The sequence below is a fragment of the Uloborus diversus genome, chromosome 9 (assembly GCF_026930045.1).
Source record: "Uloborus diversus isolate 005 chromosome 9, Udiv.v.3.1, whole genome shotgun sequence".
NCBI lineage: Eukaryota > Metazoa > Arthropoda > Arachnida > Araneae > Uloboridae > Uloborus > Uloborus diversus.
This window is the reverse complement of record NC_072739.1, coordinates 40108317-40131427: the sequence shown is the minus strand read 5'-3', so window position 1 is coordinate 40131427 and position 23111 is coordinate 40108317. Positions and strand designations below refer to the sequence as shown.

The 23111-nt window shown below is 34.6% G+C and overlaps 1 protein-coding gene across 1 annotated transcript in view; it reads right to left on the bottom strand.

Moving 5' to 3' along the window:
* LOC129230170 (sodium channel protein 60E-like) overlaps window positions 1-23111 on the bottom strand; it is a 205024-nt gene that overhangs the window by 76864 nt on the left and 105049 nt on the right. Inside the window, exons 6-7 of the mRNA XM_054864572.1 lie at window positions 9242-9348; window positions 1992-2146 (exon numbers count right to left, since the gene is read on the bottom strand). Coding sequence (XP_054720547.1) covers window positions 1992-2146; window positions 9242-9348 — 262 coding nt within the window. The remainder of the gene's footprint in view (window positions 1-1991; window positions 2147-9241; window positions 9349-23111) is intronic.

The following is a 23111-nucleotide window of genomic DNA, read 5'->3' as shown; positions in this document are numbered from 1 at the left end:
TTGAGGACATTATCAATCGCGCCACAAAAAGAATAAGTGCCCTTAAGCGCCTTGCTTTGGCAAGATGGTTCTGTATTCGTAAGACCTTGCTTCAGACTTCTCACAAGTTTATACGTCTTATAATGACTTACTGTTGTGAACCGCTTGCTGTGGCGGGGATGAGAGTGTTCGCCTCTTTAGAAGGGGTCTAGAATTAATGCTTGCGGATTGTTTCAGGGGCAGTGAAAACCACCCCCATTGACGCCATGCTTCTGTTGACTGGTGATGGGTCCATGGGAGCTTTAGTTCAAGAAAAAGCCTTAGAAAACTAAAGACCCAGATGGGCTTCTATCAGGGAGTTTTGCGGCTAAAAGACGCATCACATTTAAGCTTCGAACCAGAGTGCTTTATTCCATTGCAGAACCCAACAGTTTTAGTACCAGTTCAAATTAATCTCGGTCTCTGTCAAAGCGTTTTAAAAAACAATATGGACCCTTCCATACTTAGAGCCCTGGCCTTTGAAGTGTTGGCACTTGCTTCCCCGAACCTGAGTGGTTACAGATTTACACCGATGGGTCCCTTCTGCCTAATAGCGAAAACGCAGGAGCCGGAGTTTACTCCGAGCTGTTCTCATTTTATGTCCCTGTGGGACGAGGTAAGACTTTTGACGGAGAGGTTGCTGCGATCTCTACAGCCTTGGCTCGGCTTCATTGCCCTCTAGAGCAGTAGTACTCTCCGATTCTAGAGCTGCCCTAATGGCTATTGTATCCCATAACCACCCCTTGACAAATAACATCCTAAATTATCGTCATCACCTTCGGAATCTAGCTACTCTCAAGAAATCTATAGTCCTCCAGTGGGTTCCTGTCCACTGCGGAGTACCTGGTAAAGAGATTACAGATTACCAGGCCAAAGAGGATGCTTTGGTCACACAGAGTATTCCCCCCCCCCCCCCCCCCCAATGCCTTTCTGAGGTATTAAAAAACTTGTTAAGGATGCAGTTACGGCCCGTGCACGAGACGAACTTAATACCCGTGTACTCCATAAAAACTGGCGAGATGCTGTTCTAATGTTGCATAATGGCCCAAGACGCAGAGCAGTTGCGGAATTCCGCCTTGCCACCGGTCATGACAGCCTGCGAAAACACCTTTTCAGAATCGGAGTTGTTCCTTCCCTTTCCTGTAATCTGTGTACGCAATAGCGGCAAAACTCAAAAAATTATGTTTCGAGATAAGTAGGTTTTAAGTTTTTATTGCTAAGGAAAATGCATAAGAAAGGCATTTTACTTCTGACATCTTACGGCTTAATTATGAGTTGTGGTAGTATTGCTGCTGAAAACTGTATTTACTTATTTACACCTGTTCTTTATAATGTTTTATGAGTAGATTCATTATTGCAACCCATGAGCGACATATAATAAGTTTAATGTGTACTTATTCCGATACATGAAAAAAAAAAAAAAAAAAACAGAATTTACTTAGTGTTTATGATGTTGTTCTGGCAGTCAGTAACTATTTTTCTGCAGTTCTTTGAGGCGCATTGAAGCATCCATGATCTCTCGCGTCATTTCCATGATGGGGTCTTCATTCACCAAGAAATCAGAAAGATCATTTGCCATCGTCAAGGAATAGCTCAAAAATGTTCAATGTGAAAGCTTTTGGTTGCGTGTCATCGACGTCGGTTGTCCGCCATCTCATAAAGTGGATCTTGAGAAAGGGGAAATTTTTATCTGTTTCTATGCCGCATCCACGTAAAATAAATCAGCGCAAAATATGTGGGTCTACTGTAGAAATAAAACTTTTCTAACAGAGCGATTATTCATAGCAGTGTTTAATATTACTTATGTTATTAACTCCCCCCTCCCAAAAAAAGCCCACATATTACTCATCGTGTGATTGAAAAAACTAAGTGTGTGAGTGCGCGTTTTTTAATAATACAATGCACAATATTTTCAAAATTATTTTTCAAAATTTAATGTATAAAAATTTAGCAACCATAGAGAAATTAATCACCTTGTTCCAGTCCTATTCCCACAAACAGCCGGCTGTCCGTCGCTGTCCAATAACCAGGATGACCGATTGTTCACGTGTAAGGCATAAGTGGCGTGCGATACATTTTGAAAAGGTACATTGAATATACACTTGTGTCGCAGAACACCAACGTACAACTAGAAGAAAACAATCGTACAAAACTCTTAGTCACCACGGGTGCGAATGTATAAAAATATAGATATGATTCTGCACTTGATCTACATAAGTGTGTATGTATGTGGTGCATGGCTCCCTGAAGTAAACTGTAAATGTTGCGGAAAAGGAACTGAGAGAGTGAGTAAGATGAGCATAGTGAGAACGCGGTGTGTGCTTATACAGAACGAGGTGGTTTTTTTTATGATGCGCTTCATAGGAACCCGAGATCTGACGTTAATTTGTATTTGTGCTGTTCCTGTATGGTCAGTTTTGGGTATTAAATGCGCTACTTTACTATTCAACGCTTTTATGATGTTGGATCACACACACACACATATATATATAAGGTTGTCTAAAAAAATGTACTCACATTTTAAGTGTGACTAACATGCTGCCTTTTTTGTACTGCAAGTGTAATTAATCAATCACAGTATGGCAGTAAAAAAATTAGTTTGGTCGAGAAGAAGTTGAACGTGAAATGTTCAAAAAACTGCAAACAATGCGCCGGACCATAACTCGCATCAGAGAGAAATTTGAAGCAGGTGGAGCCGCCCAGAAGGTCAAAAGAAACGCTTGAGACGACTACGGGCATCTACAAGCCCTGAAAGAGAAGAATCGCCGTAAAAAACACTCCTTCGGTCACTGAAGAAATTTCTTCGACAAATTGTTCGAAAAACCCACGTCTCAAAAGATAGCGCCTATTACATCATGAAGCGTCTGCACTGGAAATGCTACATTCCAACACTACTCTATAATCTCAACAAAGACTATCCTGACTGGAAAGTTCAATTCTGCCAATGGTACCTGGCAAAATGTGCAGAAGATACAGGGTTTCCACACAAAATTGAGTGGACCGATGAAACATCCTTTAAATTAAATGATTCCAATAGTTGCACGTACTTGGGTCCTGCAAATTCTCATACAACATTTGAGCACTATGTAAACTCACCAGAAGTAACTGTGGTGTGGGACATGCACATTGGGCATTATACAAACTTTTTTTTCTTTAACGAAGTGTCACTGGTGAGAGTTACATCAACTTGCTTCAGGAGTTAGTTGGTCCACAAATTTCAGAGATGTTTGTTGATGACGACATGAATTGGACGAACTGGTACCATTGAACAACCTTTGCTTTCCTTAGAACTCCCATGGACTTCTTTTTGCGGGGATGGCTCAAAGATAAAGTTTATCGCGTCAAACAAGAACAGTTGATGCATTGAAATTGGAAATTGAAAGACTATGTAGCGATATTCCTAATGATCTGCTTCGTGATGTTAGCAAATCCCTTGGTGCACGTTATCAGCCTTGTCGGGAGAATAATAGTCATCAAATCGAACAATTGCGAGCATGATTCTTCAATTACATTTGTCTTCTGCATTTGAAGCTGTTCCATTACTCTATGTTCATAAATAATGTTTTTCTCGTTATTGAATACATTTTTTGAAACACTCTGTATATTTACCCTACCATCAGTATCGCTTGTAGTTGTCCATTTTGTGATACAAACTTGTTGACATCTTTCCAAGTGCAAATGGGTAATAAATACTCCAACTTCAACTTTTCCCATCAAAGCACCCTTAACTGTTTTCGGACAGGTGAAATTCTACACTTCAAATGATATATTACAGGGTGACAAGAAATAACTTGGTCACTTATGTTACATTATAATTTTAATACAATGAAAATATTACGACCAAACTTAAAAATAAGTATGAATACATTATTTATTCTAATATATTTATAAATTTTCAAAATGGCTAGCCTTAATACAAAGCTGTAAACGTGTCACAAAATTTTTGGCTACGGGCCGCAACTCACTTACTACTATTTTATCCCATTCCTTGCATAAGGATTTCTTTAGAGATGGCAAAGCTTTATGGAGTTCAGCATACATCCTTGCCTCCTATACCTTCTTGCATTGTTAAACGACGTCAATGACCTTAATCTGTAATGGTTTGGAATGCGATATGTGCTAGTAGGAAAATACCTTTTATTTTTGTTGATCAAGGAATAAAGATCAATCACGAAACATATCGCAAAGTCGTTTAGAACGATTTTATCTTACCTTGGTCGCAAAATTTCTTTGGAAATAAAACATGGACTTTCCAACAGGATTCCGTATTTGCACACAGAGCTTAAGCTATTCAAGATTGGTGCAAAACGCATTTTCCAGGGTTCATTGGAGCTCAAGAATAGCTACCGTATTCCCTAGATTTGAACCCAATGGATTATTCTGTTTGGTTTATCTTGGAGACAAGGGTGAGTGCCAAACAGGATAAAACTTTGGCATCCCTAAAGATATCCTTTTGCAAGGAATGGGATAAAATATCCGTAACTGAGTTGCGGCACAGAGCTGAAAATTTTATGACCCGTTCAAAGCTCTGTTTAAGACTAAAGGAAGCAACCTTGAAAATTTGTAAATATATTAGACGAAATAATCTGTTCATATTTATTTTGAAATTTGATCGTAATATTTTCATCGGCAATAAAATTAAAACGTATTATGTGTGTCCAAGTTATTTCTAGTCACCCTGTATATTCCAACGCAATCTAGAATTGAGATAGAATATGATAAAGTATTTGACGTGCATGACTGCATGTTTGAAATAGGAGTCATGATTAAAGCATGCATTTCAAATCGGAAAAAATGAAGAACCAAAAGAAGTTAGCCTTGAATAAAGGATGGAAAAGTCAATTATCACCAAGTGCTTAAGTAGGTATGATAATGAGTTACAATCGGTTTCGCTTATTATCAGGGGAGAATAATTCGTTCGAAAGGGCACGGAGATCTTGTTTCAGAGGTTTATTATGCATAGTCAAGCATTCGAATGAATGTAATGAGGTAAATATCGATTTCGAGAAAGGTAGACGGCTGTTACAGCAGGTCAGTACAGGAAAGATAATTGCTTCGTCGTTTTCTCTCCTAATATTAGAGATCCGATAACATTTTACTGAGTGTTTCTTAAAACATGTAACGTTACTAATATTGGTATTGTCTCAATAATGAAAGGGTCATATGGGTAGAAATATTTTGGTCAGTACTCTTATTCCGAGTTATTTTTTGCCTCCAGAATAAGTACCCTTCAAAATTCGCAACCACAAAAATGGATCCTTCATGAAAAATCATGATCACAAAACGGATTCGTAGTCAAAATTTCGTACTTAATTAGTGTAGAAATAGTGAAGATCGAGATAACTTTAATTCGAACGAGAGAACGTTCTTCGAGGAAGAACGAGATCCTTTGGAGATAACTTTTTTTTTTCTGTTTTGGGGAATAGCTGTAACTTCTGTCTTTGTGTTTGCGCAATCCATCCGACCCTATAAGTACAGACTGCGCAAAAGCACCCTTATGTTTTAGTTATAACTGTTGCATTGCATTAACGTGTAACAGCAAAATAGCAACAAAAATGCATGATTAACAAAATGATGTTACAATAGTACCTGAAACGTTTAGCAAAACATTGATAACCAGAATATTTTCTTACTATTCTGTTGAATGGTGCGAAAACTCTCCTAGCTTAACTTTAAAGTATTCTCCATCAAGTCTACAAATAAGTAAATGGTTTCAACTAGTTTTATTTGTGTGGAAGGTTACTAAAAACATTAATGTGTTTCACGTTCCTAGCTACTTTTAATGTCCAATTTAGTTGTTGCCATGTACATAAATATTTTACTCTAGTTTAAAAGGAAACAACTAAAGGTTTCGTTCTCCCTATTTTCTGGAAGATAAAATTTTGATGCAAATTTGACACTTTTGTATCCATTTTACAAAAGTTCAGCGTATAATTTGATTTTTTTCCATGATTTTTCTGGTTAAATGATTTCAGACAACATTTGGAGGATTCAGCGGATCACATGCGACCCAAGTACCGAAGACTGACTTTGTTGGTGTTGAACTACTGGAGCTTTTAAACTGATTGCATCTAGCGCGATTATCTACATAAACCTCATGGGGAAATAAAGTTTCCCCATAAGGTTTCCTGTGATCCGAGTGTTTCCTTTTATCCCATAGTATGCGGAGTAAAAGGAAACTTGTTTTAGTAAAATGTTGGTTGGATTTATGGCTTTTTTTTTCTTTTTTGGCGCAAAAACCATAGATAAGCTATACGTAGGTCAAGAGAAAAAAATAAAACATGAATTATTCGCTAACAAAGTCATAAAGTCAAAGTTTTCAAACCCAGTTACTCTCGGAGAGTGTACTCATGGACACAAAGCCCTAAATTTTATGTCTCGACTCTACGAAACGAAGGGAAGGATTTAAAGTTGAAACAATTAAACTCTGTTTCCCTTTCCGACATTTGATCCTATACGTTCTTAATTCAGGCTACAACCAACCAGAATCATAACATCACAAATAATTATTATGGTATTTGATAGTAGGGGTAAGTTGTTACATTCGAATTTAAAATTAATCGCCGGTAGAAACCGACTTTCCTTGCATTAGATGATGGCACTCACCCATCTGCATTCCCTGACGGTCACTGGAGTGCTTGCTGTCAGTAGCAGAGAGATACGGTTCAACTCAAGGAAAATGGTTGTGTGAGTGTGGAAATAGTCGTTCTTTCCGCTGATATTTTTCTATTTGTGACGAAGCCGCTTCTATATCACGTGAAAGCCTACATGATCAGGCAAGTGCGAACATATTTAAAAGTGTTGTACAAAGATACACAAATATCAGAAAAATGTGCCAAGATTTGAAGTGGAGTCATTTGAGGCAAGTTGTTACAGCTTTATTGGGGTTAGTTGTTACATGTAACAACTTGCTCCATGCAAGTTGTAATTTAATATTCCGTTTTGTTTTTAAAGGTGATATGGCGAGGGACTATAAAAATAAGACGGCCACGGGCAAAACACCTAAAGAAACATACATGGAGGCAGCTAAAGAAGTAATGGCAGGAAGCTCATTACGAAAGGCAGTCAATAAATCTATGTAAATAAAACGAAGAATATGAGTGTATGTATATATATATATATATATATATATATATATATATATATATATATATATATATATATATATATATATATATATATGCGTGTGTAAATATATGTGTGTTTAATATATGTATGTTCCCTATACAAATCCAGTTTTCGTCGGATATGGACCAAAATTGGCAGGGAAGTACTTGGGCACCCGAGAAGGAACGTAGGGAAGTTTTCGAAAGGCAAAAAAGAATCAAACTGTTCGAATTTTAATTTTAGGGCCCGAAAATGGCATAAAATGGCTCTTTCTACCCGAAATAGTTTTGCGATCAGTTAAATTTAGCGTCATTCGAAAGGCCGCGAAAAATACCCCTGAACTTGAATTAGTTCCTACGAATTTCCAAGAAAACCAAGGCTGTAAAACCACCAGGAAAAAAATTTAAAAGCATTATTAAGCCTAATGGAAGAGCAATTGTATGTGGGCAAACTATCGTTTGCGCGATTTCATTTTAAATTAGCGTGAAAACCATTCGGAAGTTTGCCATTTTTTTTTGACTGTGACTAAATAAAATTTTGTTTTATGTTTTGAGGTAATTATTTCCCCTTTTGATTATTATTCGGTGATTTATCTTCTCTCTCTCTCTTTTTTTGTACTGCCAGCAAATGATAATAAAGAAGGTTGAGTTTTATTTATTTGGGAATTTTATATTTGCCGTTTTCTTTCTTTAAGAGTGATTATTTTGAAGGGAAGTTTTACAGTATTTTTTCTCTCTAATTGAAGTCTCATTGTTGAACATACGTCAATTGACACAACTTTTATTTTCAAGGTAGACCGTGCAAAGCCGGACAACGCAGCTAGTATGAAATAAATTTCATAACAATGAAATAAGTTTCATGACACTACAAAGATTCTGCAGTAAAATGAAAAATGCTAGTTGTGGTAAGTAGTGTTTCTGATCTGTTTTATTGCATGATTTAATTGAGGTAAAATACTGTAGCTGGGTGACGATAGTAGTAATAATAATTCTGATCTCTTTCACTGTATGACTTAATTTATTGTAATATGCTATGGTTGAATAAATAATAATAGTAAAAAATATGTAATTTCTTAATCGAAAGTAGGTCATTTTCCAAAGCTGCAGACAGTGTAGAAGTGAAAATGGTCTGCAAGCGGAAACCATAGGTCAGCGCCATTTTAACAGATGCACCTGTAAAAAATGCTTTATAAGCCGAAGCAGAGAAACGAAAATCTAACTAAAGGACATTGTCTCTAACAGAAAAGAAATGTGCAATCACAAATGCAAAAAAAGTGCAAAAAGGTGAGCCCAAAAAGGTGTTTTCGGATGACGATGATGAAGATTGGTGCTGCAATGAGTACGCTGAACCGTACTCAGAATTCAGAAAACCAACTAAATGGCTTCAATATCGTAATTGTGACGACTCATGACCGATGTACTAAGCTTCATAAATTATATGTTTGCAAAAATTGTAACTCGGACAATGATTATGATGATGATGATAGTTTATCAAAATAAGTCATAAACGAAGTAAATCTGCAAAGCCAACAATTTTTTTGTTTTTTAACGCGGTTGAGAATTTGTAAAATTGTAATGGAATAAAAATAGAAAATGTGTAAGATTCATTTTCTCACTTACATATATTTCACGTAACCCCATATAGTGTAACACATGCACCTTGGTGGGGTAAGTGGTCAAAATGTTCATATATTCAAATGACTTTAAATATTTTGGAGTAGCGGCTTCTAATCGTTTTTTACAAAATATGTTGGAATAATTAACAATCTCGCTGCGTTTTGAAGTTTCAATCATGTAAATATTTAAAATAGCTTCTAGTAAAAAAAAGACTAACCCTTGTAGCCCCTCTATCACTTTTAACTGGTAAAAAATTAATCTTGATTATTATTATTTTTTAAATATGTGTGATTGTAAAAATGTTTTTGAAGCAATATTTTCGAAAATTGGGGGGACAGGTAAAGCGGCTCAAAAGGCCACATTATCGTCATTATGACAAAAAAGAGTTCGTTTTATGAATGCAAAAGAAAAAAAAAATCATGAAATATGAAAAGTTATTTTTCTGAAGTACAAATCCATTAAAATAGAGAATTTTCTGAACACAAAACCAACACACTTACCTGAAGAGCTAAAAGGGCAAAAACCATAAGGCAAAAAACTGTTAACGTCATCACTTCAGCCAACATACCCAGAGAATGTAGCATGGCATTCACTATGGTTTTAAGACCTAAAAGTATTTTTTATTCTTCAAAAGAACTTAGGAAAAGACAAAGCTATTTCATTCTTACTTAAGAATTACAGTATGCGAATTTTTTTATGACCTCGCTCGTTTTCCTTGAGGATGTCATCGCTAATAGAACAGTTATTCATACAAAATATCAGCATTGATCAAGCGGGTATCGACGGGATGGGTCATGGGGGTAATAACATTTCTAAAACTGCAGTTTATTGAATCATTCCATAACAAATGATCCACAATTTGAGAAATTTTTTCCCTTACCTTTTTGTATTTCTTTGAAATTCGGCTCATCGATTGTACTCTTCGAGGTTATTAAAAGTGCAAATTTTTAGATTTTTTATCTCTTTTATTTTTTTTTTATTTATGAGACTGATTTTTTAAAAAACCCTCTTTTTTGATGGATGCTTGAACATAAAATGGACGATAACTCAGCACCAAATATAGATAGAAAGATTTTGTAAAAAGCATTTTAAAGTACATTAGTTGCTGTTGAATAGGATATGCAACATGACTAATTTTATAAAAAATTTCATTTAAAAAAAAGAAATTTAAATTTGAAAGTTAAATTTCTCAGAAAACGTATAATAAATTTTTTAAAAAAAATTCTCGAAAAATTTTGTGTATGGGTGATTTTCAAAATTTTTGCCAAAACAACATTTGAAAAGTTTCAAACATAAATATCAACTGTTTTATTTTTTTCTGGAAACGTTCCTTGTAATACTTTATTTTTAAGGATTCAATCGTATTTGAGCTTAATTTTTTATACGGATATTTTAATATAAAAGTAAAATTTTAACCTTCAATTTCATGAATGACAACGTGACAATATTTCTATGTAGTACTTAAGTTTTTAATTTTACAAAAATCATACATTTTAAGAATAAAGTTGTCCCTTCACTATATCCCATTAAAAAAAAAAATTGAAAATGTTTTTAATAAAAATACACAATATTCATCGTCATGAGTGTTACCAAGTATCATATTTTTACTGCCTGTCGTAATTATAAATGAATTGGAAAAAATATTTTAAACTAATATTGTTATGAAGGTACATTGCTTTTAAGTAAGCTAAAAATGTTAATTGAATTATTATAAGTTTCTTTTGTTTTTTAAATTGTATTCTAGAATTTGTTTACTTGGTAAAACTCATAATATACGGTAACACTCACGACCCATATGGTTCGACTTTGTTAAGATGTGAAAAAAGCATGTATAACAATATCAATTGGGAAATGTAGAACGATGATAAACTCAGTTGCCTTTTTTTAATTATAAGTTGGGGATTGGACAAAATACTTATAATTTAATCGAATTCTACACATGAAGTGACATCCTCCATTAATCGAAACAACTAGCCAGTTTCACATGTTGCTCTTCTAAAGCAGCAACCTTAAGCATTCCATATACAGCATCATACTTTTGACTGAATCCAACATATCTGTGCTTTATTTGGGTAACTCTAAAAACTTTAATCAGCACATAAGCTCCAAGGTGAAGCTTAAAATTTAAAAAGCTTTAAATTCTTTCATCTGGTTATGGAAATAATTATTCAACAGTTCCATGTTCCAGTTTGTTAACAGTTCCATGAAATATTTCAACTTTCTACACAGTCACAGAAAACATTAACTTTTTCTATCCTTTGTTCTACATATTTCTTCCTTTACCTTACTCCACTTTCTCCCGGTTCTACTATTGTCCAGATCTTTAACTTACACTGGAATTGTATTATGAATACAACTTCTACAATTATTGAACATAAAATTAAAGTTTTTTTTTTATCACAAACTAAATTGGATGTCAATACATGCAGGTTTGCAGTAAACAGAACTTTCATATTGTGTAGTTTACAAGCCATGATTCTAAATTTTCATTTTGTACACACCTACAAGTGTATGTCCCTATCATCATCAGTTTGCTTCAGAAGAAGAAAAAAAGTTCATGTCTGCTCGTTTCAAGCATAGTCATATTTCAGAACTACTTACTTGACCATCACTAGTAAGAAAACCCCATATTTAACTAATTAAAATCTGAAAAACATCATTATTTTTTAAGTCAAGTTTTTATTAAAAAATTCATAAAAATATGAATCCCATTGAGATCTTAACTTGAAATTTTGCACGAACGAAGATAAAATACACAAAAATTTTTGAGAATAAAAAAAAAAAAATCATTATACGTTTTCTGAGTTATTGAAATTTAATTTTTTAAAAATGAAAATTTTTATAAAATTAGTCATGTTGCATACCATATTAAACAGCACTTAATGTACTTGAAAATGCTTTTAAGTCTCATAAATAAAAAAAATAGATAAAAATATAAAAATTTGGACTTTTGATTACCTCAAAGAGTACAATGGACGAGCCAAATTTCAAAGAAATACAAAAATGTGAAAGGAAAAACTTTGGACCACTTGACATGGAATGATTTTATTACATTTAGGAACGTTCAAATGATGTTACACTCTAAAGGGGGGGGGGAGGAGTTTGAAATCGTGGCAGTTTGCGACAAGTAACTGACACTTTTTTTGTCTAACAATATGCTTATAAAGAACCTCGTGATATGTGATGAGAGGAGAGGGTAAGGTGAGGTGTGACACTTTGTCAAAGGCGGAGGGAAGTGAAATTTGTAGAAAAACAGTGTGACATCATTTATGGCCTGCTCCCATTGGAAAGAGGGGGTCCTTCCGATTCGTGCTCAAATTTTACCAATGACCCTCTCCAAAGCCAGAAGCTGGATTCACCCCCCTGGTGTTGTCCTAATGGTTGATTCATTGATTCATTTCACATCCGCTGCGACAGTGACAAAAAAAGCGTCGTTCATTAGACTTTCGGAGTAAGTCAGTGGTTCTACATAATTTGGTCAGTACACTCTCGTGTTGACTCATTAAAAATGTTAATTTCAATAATAAAAATTGCTTTCTAACAGATGTCGTAACTTATTGGTCGCGCTATGTCGTCACTTAAGAAAAAAAAATATTAATTTTACTAACATGTAACTTTATAATAATTAGTATTCATTTCTGTTTTTGGCAACGATTTAAAAGCTTGGAGCTACGGCAACCACCAAAGACTAAGTACAATGAAAAACTAATGGATAAAAAAAATAATAATTTCTTAAAAGTAGAGAAATATTTGTAAAAAATAAGACGGAAGGAAGGAAGAAAGCACACTACTAAAACTTCAAATCAAAAACAGTCTCCAATATGAAAAGTGATGTAATCAAAATGAATAAGTGCAATGGATTTGCTATGATGATACAGTATAATAAATTTCTATTCCCTTGTAATTTGACTTTTACATTAGCCCGATTCATCTGCTCAACACGCGATTGTAATGACCCACATTTGAGAGCTTAATTTTAGAGCACGATCACTAAGTGGAGGGAAAGGGCAAAACATAAAAAGATCGAAATCCATGATAAATGACTCGTGAATCAGCAGCCAGAGGTCGCTGTGTCGTATCATGAGCTAATAGATTGAAGGAGGTACTGAACATCGGCAAATATGGAAGAAAAAGAAGCGATTTTTGAGAAGCCCCAATTTGTCACTTCGTGTCATGTGATACTAATTTGCACGCTTTTATAGCAATGTGTTCATTTTATTCATCAAATAAGAAGAGAGATAAATGAATTTTTGGATTAGCTGCTAGTGATATGTCGTTTATGAATGGACGAGTCTTAAAGACCGATTCCTTAAAATGAACAGTAGAGTACGATCGCCTAAAAAGTGAATGATTGTACTTCTGAATGATAATAGTTATTATACATAGTACTCTCTGTCTCATTTAATTTCTTAATTATTTTTTAAAAATGTCTTTTGGTATTGCAAACACTTAACATATTCAGATCCCCCACCCCCCATTTAAAATGTTCTATATAAAATTATTCGGCGTTTTTTTTTTATTTAATTTTTTTAAAAGATCAATTTCGTAAATTTTGCGACGCGACGTCAATTTTATTAAATAAAGTTTAGGGTCTGGTGGGGTAAAGTGGTCATAAAATCGCAGGTTTTCAACTTAGGTGGATAATAAATACAATAAATTCTTTAAACACTTTAACTTTTTTTGTTTTTATTTTACATTGTATTATTAAAGAACACGGTACATTGATGTTTAGGAAAATAAATATTGATTTGAGTAGTTTTATAACACTTTCTTTTCCCTCTGTATTTAGGACCACTTTACCCCATGGGGTGGGGGAAAATGGTCATAGCGTGGGGTAAAGTGGTCATAGTTAAAAATAGATGCAAAACCAGTATAAACAACCCTAATATTTGTATATTTCGGTTAATTTTATAGTTACAAGTATATGCACGAGTATATGCGGGTATACACGAGTATATACGTGTCGTATAAACATGAGAATACACATTCATATATGAGTAGATACATGTATACATCAGATACATGCATGCACGTGCCTACTCAAGTATGTACGTCTACACACGTGTATATAAGCATGCATACATGATTACCTACAGTATACTTGTATAGTAAACGTATAATGCATAAGTAAGTGTACATACATACATATCCGGATACATACGAGTTATTTCGTGGATACATCCAGCGCGTGTTTATATGCGTACTCACGTACATACATATGGAAGCAACGAGTATATACGTATGTTTACTTGTAAACACGATTATGTAGCAGTATAGACGTATATACGTACATTTACGTGTATATCTGTACATGTATATATACGCGGGTATATCCCCTAATGTACATGTATGCTTACAGAGTAAATCTAAGCTCTTGAGCAAAAATGAAAAGGGTGTGAGAGGGGAGGATAAAAAGCAAAGAATCATAATGATCTTATGGTCGCTGACGCGCTACATGCACACTAAGCCAGAAACTGATGGATGCAAAACAGGTCACCATTTGTAGCACAAAGATGATTTTACCCAACATTTTAGTTTTTAAGAAATATTTAGAGCAGATGTTAAAAGTTACGGCCTGTAGTAGCTCTAATACACGCATCGCACCAAAGGCACAGCGATTGATGAAATTTTTTCAAAAGTCTCATATTTGCAACAGAGAGTGCTTTGTGATTGCGACGCATGTATTACAGCAGCCGGCCACAAATTTCATCAATCACTTTAAAACTTTCTCAAGACCTAAAATGTTGTGTAAAATTGTCTTTGTGTAATATAAATTTGTAACCTATTTTGCACCCCTCAGTTTCTGGCTTTGCGTGCATGTAGTGCGTCAGCGTTGTGTTTGTCTCCACATGTTTTCTTCTCCTCCACTCTTAGACCTTTTAAGAATTTGTCTAAGAGTTTAAACTCTACCTGTATACATGTATATATACGTTTGTGTGTAAGTGTCTACTCGAGTTTCGAGTACGTACGCGTATATACGTGTCTACCTGAGTATATAAGTGTTCGTATGTATACGAATATAAGCGGGTATATACGTATGTAGTCGAATGTACATCTTTATTGATAAAAATACTTGCAGATACCCATATACTATGCGTTTATTGGTGCATTTATGTGAATACGTATATATACGTGCCTACACGAGTATATGCGTATGCATACGCATATACTCGTATATTCAACCCTGTTTACTGTTAAAACAATACACATTAAGTAAAATTAATATTTAATTTATGTCTGCCTCATACTTAAAGATTAAGTTACTTTAGAAGAACAGTATTCGTTTTAAGCCTAATATTATGACCACTTTACCCCATCTCTCTTAAACTGTTCTAAAAAATTATCCAAAATAGATTCAGCTAACTGCTAATGAGTAAAAGCTCTTGAGATATGTAGGAAGCTTCCTGTGCAGTCAATCTGTTCATAATTCTAACAAACAAAATTTCACAAGGAAGTTAAAAGAGGTGTTTTGATTTTTAAATTTTTCATATTCACACAAAATATTTTATTTTACCAAATAAAATTTTTCCAGTTGTGAAATTTCGTATTCAAAATGTAGTTTATAACTACCCCACTGTAAAATAAAATTTTCACATTCATTCGAACATTAATTTCCAAGCTATAACCATTTATTTGACGTATGACCACTTTACCCCATTGACCACTTTCGCCCACCAGACCCTACTCATTTACTTTTGCATCATGCAGGAATCGAACCTGTGACTTCTGGAATAAAGGAAAGGTCTCTGACCGTCCCTATTACCGAGAAAAAAAACCTTACAAAATGAACTATAACTGCTTGGTACATAAACTACTGCTTTATACACACTTAAATAAAATATGTTACATATATAATTACATTTCTATTGGTATATTTTCTAAAATTGTTAGGTAGGCAGTTCTAGTTGGTTTTCTTTAAAAGAATGTAACGAAACGAATGAAACATTTTTAGTGTACGTCAGTAACTTTCGCAGAAATATCACCTGTAACTTTTTAAATGAACGAGTTTAGTGTACAGGTCAAAACATTGAACGATCCTGTGATGGAAGGATCGTTAAAAAGAATGACATTACCTATCTCTTGCTGGTAGGAAAATAAATTTGCTTTTCTCTCCCTTTATCAAACTAAATACTGTCGTGTTTTAAAATGCTATATATATATATATATAAAACATGAGATACATTATAAGAACATTTTAAATATAAAGAAATTGAAAGAAAAATGAAAGAAACACTAAAGTGTACTGAAATGTTTTTAACTGCATTTTTGCCTGGCATGTGCAAGTCATTTCTTTTTAAAAGGTCTGCGTTTTGATTGTTGCTTCGTTTTGAAGGTTTACTCGAAAACTCTTTCGTTCTTTATTTTATAGGTACGTTTTCGTTTTCAATTTTCCTCCAAGGGATCTCACAGGTATGTTTTCATGTTCAATTTTCCTCCAAGACTCTCGGGGAGAGTAGTAAATTATTGGGACCTTCCCTCTTGCTAAAAAAGAAAGGGCCTTGTGAACTTAGGGAACGGTCCTTTCACTTGAGAAAGTATCGGTTCCAAGTTCACTTTTTTCATTTTGGTGTTGTTTCCGTGTTCTTGCTTTTTGCAATTTTCAACTTATTTTGATTGTTTATTAATGAATATATATATAGGGGGGAGGGGTACATATCGCTGTTCCGGTGGAACATTAACGTAACTTATAACTCGAATATTTATTTATCTCGAAGTTTTCATTCGGTCCCAAGCTCTTGAGAAAACTGTGTGAACTTCCCATAACTCGAAGGTTTTAGTCGGTCCTTCGAAACTTCGAGTTATCGTAGGTTTACTGTATTTTCTCAGAATAGAACATTGAGTAAGGTGGTGCTCAAATCCTGATTTTAAAGTAAATGGAAACTAATTTTTAAAAGTCAAATTTGTAAATTACACATTAAAATCACTAGTTTATGCAGTTTACTGAATGTTCCAGAGGCAGCATATCCTTTAGAAGTTACCTGGAGTAATAGATACAGTTTTTAACGCTCTCAATACTCGAAAAGTACGAAGTCCAGAAAGGTTACCAATAGCGACACCTATGGCTTGCAAGCTCAAAGTGATGTATCTAAAAAAAAAACAGTATTTTATTAATATTTTTTAAAAATTAACTCAAGCATTTTACCGTATTTCACAGTGTGAGTACATTACGTCATAGATAGCACAAGTCAGAATAGAATTCACAACACGAGAACGACACAGAACCCAGGACACCGGTAGGAATCGAACGCAGAACCTCGGCCATACGATGCGAGTTCATCCACCGCTCTGTCACATAGATGAAAATTTATGTTTCAAATCGTGTTTGTGGTTTCAATACCGGAAATCAGAATTGCGTACAATTTTTGTAAAAACTAACTTTGATAACATTGATTTCGTTGTTTTTATTCGAAAAAGGAAACGAGGAAAAAAATATATTACTCCCACTGATAGTCTTCTTGCACCTTTTATGCCATACGATGGTCGAATTTGCACATCGAAGAAGGAAAAAAGAAAGAAAGAAAAAAACCTATGTGCAACAATGCAATCAAAGGCTAGCTCCCAGGGCGTACAACAGGTCTTATTACTAGCAGCTTCAAATTTCAAAATCAATCCTTGATTCTCTTCCAGAACTAGATACCACGGAAATAGAAGAGTGAATGTATTTTTTATGATGTATGCATTTTCAATAATAGTTTTTTAAGGAAAAAAAAGTTTTTTTTTTAAATTTTTTGCAGGTACAATATTAGTTCTGGATCCTATATCATCAACCTCCTTAAGCTGACCACTTGTCTAAGTTGGCCACTAAAGTCGTGCTCTGCAGGTGGCCAACTTACTCGGGTTTCACTGTATCAAAAATGCCTGCCACGCAACTTCATTTAAAACTATCTTATTTTATCTAAAATTTCATTTTCGCTACGTAGATATCGATATCTACGTATATAGTATCTTCATCAAAAATTTACATTTTGGTAAAGTAGCGAATATTTTAAAAATATTATTATTAATAATTTTACAAATGATAAAAATGATAACTTCAAACGATAGTTTTACACTTAAAGTTATCTACCAAAATTAAAAATAATTAATCGTGTCAGGTGAAAAAAAAAATATATTCAGTGTTTTGGCTTTCCTGAAAAGTGCCTATTTTCACACTTGCATGGTACGCATACCTACATAGTTAAGCATGATTCCTACGATATACTCCGGAGTTGTTTGTGAAATTTGTAGTTTCACGCTTTCCGCTTTAATTTTCTGCAGGTCAAATTCAAGCTGTGGAATTCGTTTAAAGAAAATAGCTTCATTTTTGCTCCAAAAAAATTACAAAAAATCTCTAAATTTACGAACCTTGTCTGAAGAAGATGAAATGATGTGCAAAGTTGAAGGTGTACAATGTACATGGTATATGCGAGCAGTTAAGGATAAAAGGAAATACTTTTGAAATTTAAAGTGAATTTTCTAAATGTATTTAATACCCGTGCCCGTGATTGATTATTTTTACCTTTCTTTCTGGTGTCATCGAATTAGATATCTGACTGAAAACCTACAAAGAATATTCATTGTACTTTCATCGTCGAGGGCGATGGTACAATCTACTGGTTATTATAAGTCTTTCAATTATTGGAGCTAAGTTATATCACTGTATCGATCTCATTCCACTTTGATCTTATTAGCGGTTGATATTATATTAATAATACAGTAAAGTATTTTACACAATAAAATATAAATAATTAACCATTATTTCTTAAAATAAATTAGAAAAACTGCTAAATTACAAGCAATAATCATACAGCATAGTAGCCAGATGAATGAGCAGTGTTAAGTCAAGGACAAGAGTTCGATTGGTTGTAACCAGAAATCAGGCTAGTTTCAGCAAGAAGTTTGGCAACACTAACGCACACTGACGGTGTTTATTTTCAGATTATTAGTTACGAAATTAGATCAGTGAATATTCTAACGGTGTTTTTCGCATTCTTACTCTTCGGGAGTCTATAATTCTGTGGTACGTACTCTGCAATGGTTTTTCATGTAAAGTAATTATTTGATTGACATTTCATTTTACCGGGAAACATGGCTGAAAATACTTCAGCATGTTAAAGGTGTGATCTTACTCTTTATTCAGAAACTGAACTGATGAAGCACTTTATTAGGTTCTGCAGAAACGATCCGCATTTTATTGCAACCTGTCAATATTGCGAATACTAATCATATAGTTAAACTGCTTATAAAGACTCAACAACCGGTGCAAAAAGAATAATTCTTTTAGTTACGTCGAAAGCTAACTAGACCAGAAACTCTACTCATCACATGATGAGGACTTAATCCTATCGTTTGTAGGAAACGAAAGCGCACATGAAGGTTTTGGCTTAGCATCGTTTCTTTTATAAGACTAGAAAAAAAAATCAATTTACCACAAAATTGTATAAATTCTGATGTGGAGGAAGTGGACGCACTTTTAAGTCAAATTTTCGATAACCTGAAAATGAAAAGTTCCGCTAAAGATGAAATTTTATATGGCTGCGATTAACAGACTGCCAAAAGTCACTGAATATTACAGACATTTAACTCGGCACACAAACGGAAAAATATTACAGGAGGTATTTCATCATACCCATACCCCAGTTTATTAGCAATAAAATTAAAAACGTAATGAAAGAATTCACCTTGTAAAAAATATTTATGTTATGTTCCTTTTTTGGATTGTCTACTGCATTACTTAGTGTGTACCTCAAGTTTTCTGCTGGGTAAATCGCTCCTGTAAAAGCTAAGATGAAACAATGCGAGTGTGGTGTGATGGCACGTACTGTATACGAAATAGGTTGTTAGAAAACCATTCGCTAATAATTTCAAACATTCATGATATTGAAACAGTGAATCCTATCGGAATGGGTACAAAAATACATAAATTAACCATTGTCAGTTTTGAATAAGAAAACACCCCTCGGCAGTTTCATCTTTGTTTGCACGTAAAACAGTTGATCGCTTTGTGTAAAAGATCTTTTTTGAAAAACAACAGTTTGAACAATCTTCTTCTTGATTTTATCGAGGGGATGAACCTTCTACGAAATAGACAAATTTTCAAAATTGATGGCAACGAGTATGTTTTTTAAAGGTATGCTTTTGAGAACACCTGTTGATACAAAAGCAGTAAATAAGTTATGGGGTTCAAAGAGGGACTAAAAAATGCTGGGCTAAAAAATGCTGCAGAACTTGCAGAGCAGATGGACTTGAGTTCTTTGAAAAATATTTCGAGAGTGGTTTCTTTTTCCGAACGACAGAAATACATTTGGAAAGATGTGATGAATTGGCAGAAGCAACTCCCGGAACAAAAAAACCTATTAGTAAATTATAAAGATCAATTATAGATCCACTTGATCTCAAAATTGAAGGCGTTGATTTACATGTGGCCCCCACAACCAAATGCATGTTTTGTTTGAGGGCATCATTCTTGCTGAAATGAAAGCAATGCTATTTGATTTCAATTGTTTTAAGAAATATTTTACGCTTCAGTGTTTCGACCATAGGATTACAGTAAAGAATCCAATAAACCACCACCCTTTGATATAAGTTTGGAAGATGAAAAATATAGCTGAAATATAGATGGTTGGTTGGTTTGCGTATTTTTTAATGGCGCAAGAGCCCTTGAGGGCTATACTGCGCCAAACATTTTTTTAGTTTAAAATTTATGCAAATATATAAAGTCATGATATAGTAAAATTGATGGGGGAGAAAGGTATAAACATCAGTAATTTATGAAATATAGATGAGAAGTCTCTGTTGTACCTCTGTAGTAAAAGCCTCTGTTGTACTTAATAGTACTTCACCTTTCATTCCTTCAAAAAAAGTTCCCAGTAAAAATGGAATTATTATAAATTTTATTCTTTAAATAAAAATTACCCATTTAAGTACGAAAGGTCGGTATACGACTCAATTTCAGACTATTAAGGCTTCAACATATTATGTCAGTCATAATACATATCTATGGCACAGGCAACTATTAAATGAAATGCGTAAAACTTTTTTAGGACTACAGAATTATCATCTGCCCTCTGAAATGGCATAACCAGAAGTTTCAAATAATTAAAACTTTCACGGTTCTCGTTTTCTTTTAAATATACTTTTTTACTCTGTATCAGTATACTAGTTTTAAACACAGTGATAACCTTTAACATAAATTGAGATACAAAATATTTTCTCCTATCAAATTTAAGTATATGGAAATGAGATATTCTGTAACTATATTGAATTTATAAGTATATTAAACTGCTATACCCTGTTTTGGAGTATTTTGATTCTAAAAATGCCAATGAGAGTTTATCTGAACGTGACCTTATCCAAAGTAGGTCTGTAAAGAGAATAAATGAGTTTGAATCAAACATGTACATTTCACCGTTATGCATATGAATACTGGGGACCATCAAGACAATGCCAACATCCTGATCACAAAATGGATAAGTTTTGGAAGATAAAGAAATCAACAGATCTGTTTCGTGGGAAATTTACAAAGAAATAAACAGTTCAGGTTTTAAGTTTTAAATAGATGGTGTACTTTGTACAATGCACAGAAACGATGTTGAAGGAAAATGTGCAGAATAAAATTGACTGCTGAAAGAACCGAAAGTACATCCGGCGATTCAACGGATACAAGTTCATCGTATGATCCTCCTCCTGCAGCTTTGATCTTGATTAGAAAATGGCAGCTAAAGCGTCTTTAAGCAATTTGATAGACCCTGCTGCACCAAGAGTAAGCCCTATCAAATGTCAAATTCAATCTTCTGCAAATGAATTAAGTTCCAATACAACTCATGCTGCAAAAAGAAAATACAAGCAAGAAAAAAAGGGCTTTGAAAAATGCTTTTTTAAGTTTTTAGCTCCAACACAAGGACAAGAATTGCGAACTCAGATTTCCTCATCTTCCTTAGATGAAGATGAAATTCCTAATAAGGTGAGAGATGCCTGCTGATGATGTCAAGATGAAAAATCAAAAATCTTGGTTTTTTAAGTTATTATTGAGCAATTCTGTGTTGAATAACTTTTAGTAAAGTATATAGTTGCAGAAGACAGGCGCTATATACTGCCGTGTGCAGGTAAAGGGCAGTAACTGCAAAGTTTTCATTTTTTTGCATTTTTGTCATCTATTATACGTTATACAGTGCTGTGCAAATTAGTTGGGACAAGGACTTTGGATCCTTGTTACTGCAACTTGCAAGCCTCAACCTGCCCAAAACTGTCTTCTACTTGTCTGAACTTTTCTCTTATGTATTGAGTACGACCAATTCGTCAGTTGGACATTGATTAATAAAGCTTGGTTGTGTTCACATGTGTTTCTTCTTTCTCTGCAAATTGCAGGACTTTAAAGCGATTTTCAGTATTTTTTTATTTTTCAGTTATAATGGATATTACCCCACGCAAAAGAGCAAAAATAATCGCACTTAGTGAAAACACCTCTTTCACAGTTAGGAAGATAGCAGAGGCTGTTGGGGTTGGAAAATCAAGTGTTTCACGGATTATAAAACTCAATGAAACAACGGGGTCAGTGGAGGCATCCAGGAAAGGGCGCTGCGGACGGAAGCGTAAGACCACACCAAGAGATGATGCTCTGATCCACAGAATGAGTGTCATGGACCCTAAAAAGACCAGTGGCGATATTACAAGAGCCATCGCTGACCATGGCGTGGAGGTAGATGAGTCTACAGTTCGTCGCCGCCTTCTTGAGCGTGGTCGTCGTGCGCGACGCCCAATCAAAAAAACAGCTCCTGACAAGTGAAATGAAGAAAAAAAGATTCAAGTGGGCACAAAAACATAAAGATTGGACTGTGGAACAGTGGAAAAAAGTTATTTTTTCTGACGAGACTCACTTCGAAGTGCATGGATACAGAGCAAGTGTCGTTCGTCGCACAACTGGAGAGCCTCTTCGACCAGGACACATTCAGCAAGCCCCCAAGCACCTCCCAAAAGTGATGTTTTGGGGCTGTTTCACTGCCTCAGGGCCAGAAACCCTTCATCCCATCGAAGGGATGATGAATAGTGAGAAATACATCAAAGTATTACAAGAAAAACTCATCCCAACACTGCGGAGGAGGTTCCCGGAAGGCGACTGTGTGTTTCAGCAGGACCTGGCACCCTGTCACAATTCCAAGCTGACCAAAAGCTTTTTCGCTTCAGAAAAGTTGTCATTGCTTGAGTGGCCGGGCAACTCACCAGATCTGAACCCAATAGAAAACTTATGGGCGATATGCAAAGCAAGAATGAGGAGAATGGATTGTACAACCAAAGTGAAGTTAATAGAGAGTGTGATTAAAGTGTGGTTTCGCGATCCAGAAGTAAAAGAAATGTGTGAAAGACTAGTCAGTTCGATGTCAAAGAGAGTAA